Genomic DNA, 3,051 nt, shown 5'->3' with positions numbered 1-3,051 from the left:
TATCGAAGGTTAAGGTTCAGGTCTCCTAATTTGTGTGAGTTCTTCCAAGGACATGGAATGTGTTGAAATTGCCATATTAGATTCCAATATTCTATTTAATTGAAGATAAATTATAAAAAGCATAATGTAGCCCCAGTGACTGAGCCGCCACAAAAGACTCAGCACCTCCCCTTGGGACCCCCCTCGCTTCCTGATGCTCTGTCCCCCCTGCCCACCTTCTCCTACCACAGCCTTCCACAGGCCGTTTCCACTGAGAAAAAGGAATCGTATTATATGTCCGCTATCCAGAACCCCCACTCTTTCAACCCCTTTGCTGATGCAAGAAAGGGTGATGATTTACTTCCCACTGGCACTGAGGATTATCCTATCTAATAAAGAGGGAATATGCTAATTGACCCTCATGCCGTTGCAAAGATGGCGGTGCCCAGAGCCAATAAGGAGGGAATATGCTAACTGATTGCCCTGCCCTCAAAGATGGCGGTGCCCACAGCCACATGATGGTGGTACCCAGTCCCCTCAGCTCCCCAGCTGCCCAGGGCCAGCCTGAGGTGCAGGCAAGCCTCGGATGGTGGCTGCCCAGCCGCTCAGGGCCACCGGAGGCTTAGGTAACCAGGGCCAGCCAAGGCTTGCGCTGCCGACAGTGGCAGCAGCAGAGGTGTGATGGGGCGTCACCTTTCCCTGATCGCCAGGTCACCTCCCACCCCTGATGGCTCCCAGACTGTGAGAGGGCAGGCAAGGCTGAGGGACCCCCCCATCCAGTACATGAATTTTCCTGCACCGGGCCTCTAGTATCCATATAAGAATTCACCAGAGAAACAGCAGGAAGACCCTTACCACTGTCCAAGGGATCGCAGATGTTTACGATAAAAAGAAACTATTGAAGGCCTTTAAGAAGAAATTTGCCTGCAATGGTAGTGTCATTGAGCATCTGGAATATGGAGAAGTAATTCAGCCGCAGGGTGACCAGTGCAAGAACATATGCCGGTTCCTCGTACAGATTGGACTGTCTAAGGACGACCAGCTGAAGATTCATGGGTGTTAAGTGCTTTTGGCTCACTGAAGTTTAAGTAAGGATTTCTTTGCAATGAGTAGAATTTCTCTTCTGTCCCTTGTCACAAGTTTAAAAACCTCACAGCTTGTATAATGTAACCACTTGGGGTCTGCTTTTAACTTCGACTAGTATAACTCCTTCATGCAATAAACTGAAAAGAGCCATGCTGTCTAGTCTTGAAGTCCCTCATTTAAACAGAGGTCAAGCAGTAGGTGCCTGGCAGTGTCCAGCCTGAAACAGAGCAATAACGTGATGTTTTCAGCCAAGCCCATGTCTGGCCAGAAGCTCCTCAAAAGAGTTCCCTGCCCTCCGAGAATGTCACCACCTGAATAGCCTTCCCTGAAGCTGAGAGGAGAGGGGTAAGGCAGCAGCGGCATGTGTACCACTAGAGGGAGCCTTCTGTAGTCAAAGATCTACAGCCGGCCAGGTGGATGGAGCTTAGAGCACCCTGCCACCTTCCCTCCAGGGAGGTGTAAGGACTTCGGGCTTGCCACCAAGGTCTTTTTGACCAGACACATCCGAGCTAATTGTTGTCCAAACACCATAATTTGAGGCCAACCTTCTATCAGAGTTAAATTTTTGACAAGGGATCAAATTTCAAACTGAAGTGTCAGTCATGTAGCTAGCTATAGAGCTTGCAATTTACTGGCAACAGCTGCCCAATGCCATGTGAAGTAAAAAAAAAAAAGATTTTTGTGTGTTTTTTTCCTCTCCTTCAGTTTTAATGTTATGTTATGTCTTTAAACTTTTACTTAAATAAAACTTGTTTTCAGGAAAAGAAAAAACCCATAATGTACACATTTAATGTATAGAGTTCAATGAATTTTGATAAAGTTACCCTCATGTAACTACCAATCATATCAAGATATAGAACATTTCCATCACCCCAAAAAGTTCTCTTGTGCCCCTATTGTTTATATCCCACACTCAAGAGGCAAACATTTTTCCTATTTACTTTATTTTTTCTAGATTGTTTTTTCAGAATCATCTTTTTAATTTCTTCAAGTAGACTTTTAACTTGCAGGAATTGTACTCTACTCTGTCTCCTAAGTTCAGTATCTGTTAATAGTTCTACTCAGTCCTCTCAGCCTTCAAGCTATTGGTGGGCATCTCACCCGATGCATACATAGCTCAAGAAAAAGTAAAGGGTCTGGGAGGGAGTTTGTATGCAAGTTTGGCCCAGATTTATTACTTCTTTTATGTTATTTTTCCCAGTACATTTTTTATTGAGGTATAATTGGTACAACATTGTATTAGTTTCAAATATATAACACAATGATTCAATATTTATATATTTTGAAATGATCACCATAATAATTCTAGTTAACATCTGTCCCCTTATGTAGTTATGAAATGTTATTTTTCCTTGTGATGAGAATTTTTAAGATTTACTGTCTTAGCAACTTTCAAATATGCAATACAGTATTATTAACTACTAGAGGCCCATGCACAGGTGGGGCCCCTTGGCCTGGTCTGCGGGGATCGGCCGAAACCAGCAGTCCTAGATCCCTCAAGGGATGTAGTCGTGCTGAAGCGGCAGGCATCAGGGCAGGTGCCCGAGCCGGGGCCCTGCACCGCTCCAGCTCATCCCAGCCCTGCTGTGCCTGCTGCCTCCACCGCTCAGTAGGCTTGCTGCCTCTCCGCTGCAGTCTCTGTGTGCCCGCCATAGGGCGATACTGTCATGCCCACAACCGAGAAGCAGCCAAGGGCTTGTGCCCAGTCAGTCCCAATGCCTATCCGGATCCCAATCCTGTCCAGGTCCAAATGGGGGAGGGGTGCACAGGGGGAGTGTCGGCAGGAGAGGCTTGCATGCCACAGCAGCGCTCCCCAGCCATGAGCCTGGCATCTGGCACCCATTTGTCAGCTGAGTGGCACTCCCACTGTGGGAGCACACTGACCACCAGGGGGCAGCTTTTGCATTGAGCATCTGCCCCCAGGTGGTCAGTGCATGTCATAGCTACTGGTTGACCGGTTGCTTAGGCTTTTATATATATAGATAG

The 3,051-nt window shown here is 46.8% G+C and overlaps 1 protein-coding gene across 1 annotated transcript; it reads left to right on the top strand.

Moving 5' to 3' along the window:
• Window positions 1-273: 273 nt before the first annotated feature.
• On the top strand, window positions 274-1,042 carry LOC307104553 (eukaryotic translation initiation factor 1-like; the record flags this gene model as incomplete). The annotated part of the gene is made up of 2 exons (XM_079779477.1): window positions 274-362; window positions 790-1,042. The coding sequence occupies 2 exons, from the start codon at window positions 274-276 to the stop codon at window positions 1,040-1,042; spliced, it is 342 nt and encodes a 113-aa protein (XP_079635603.1).
• Window positions 1,043-3,051: the final 2,009 nt, after the last annotated feature.

This window comes from Cnephaeus nilssonii (genome assembly GCF_951640355.1).
Source record: "Cnephaeus nilssonii genome assembly, chromosome: 8".
Lineage (NCBI taxonomy): Eukaryota > Metazoa > Chordata > Mammalia > Chiroptera > Vespertilionidae > Cnephaeus > Cnephaeus nilssonii.
Note: the sequence above shows the minus strand (reverse complement) of the source record. Positions and strands in the feature narration are given on the sequence as shown.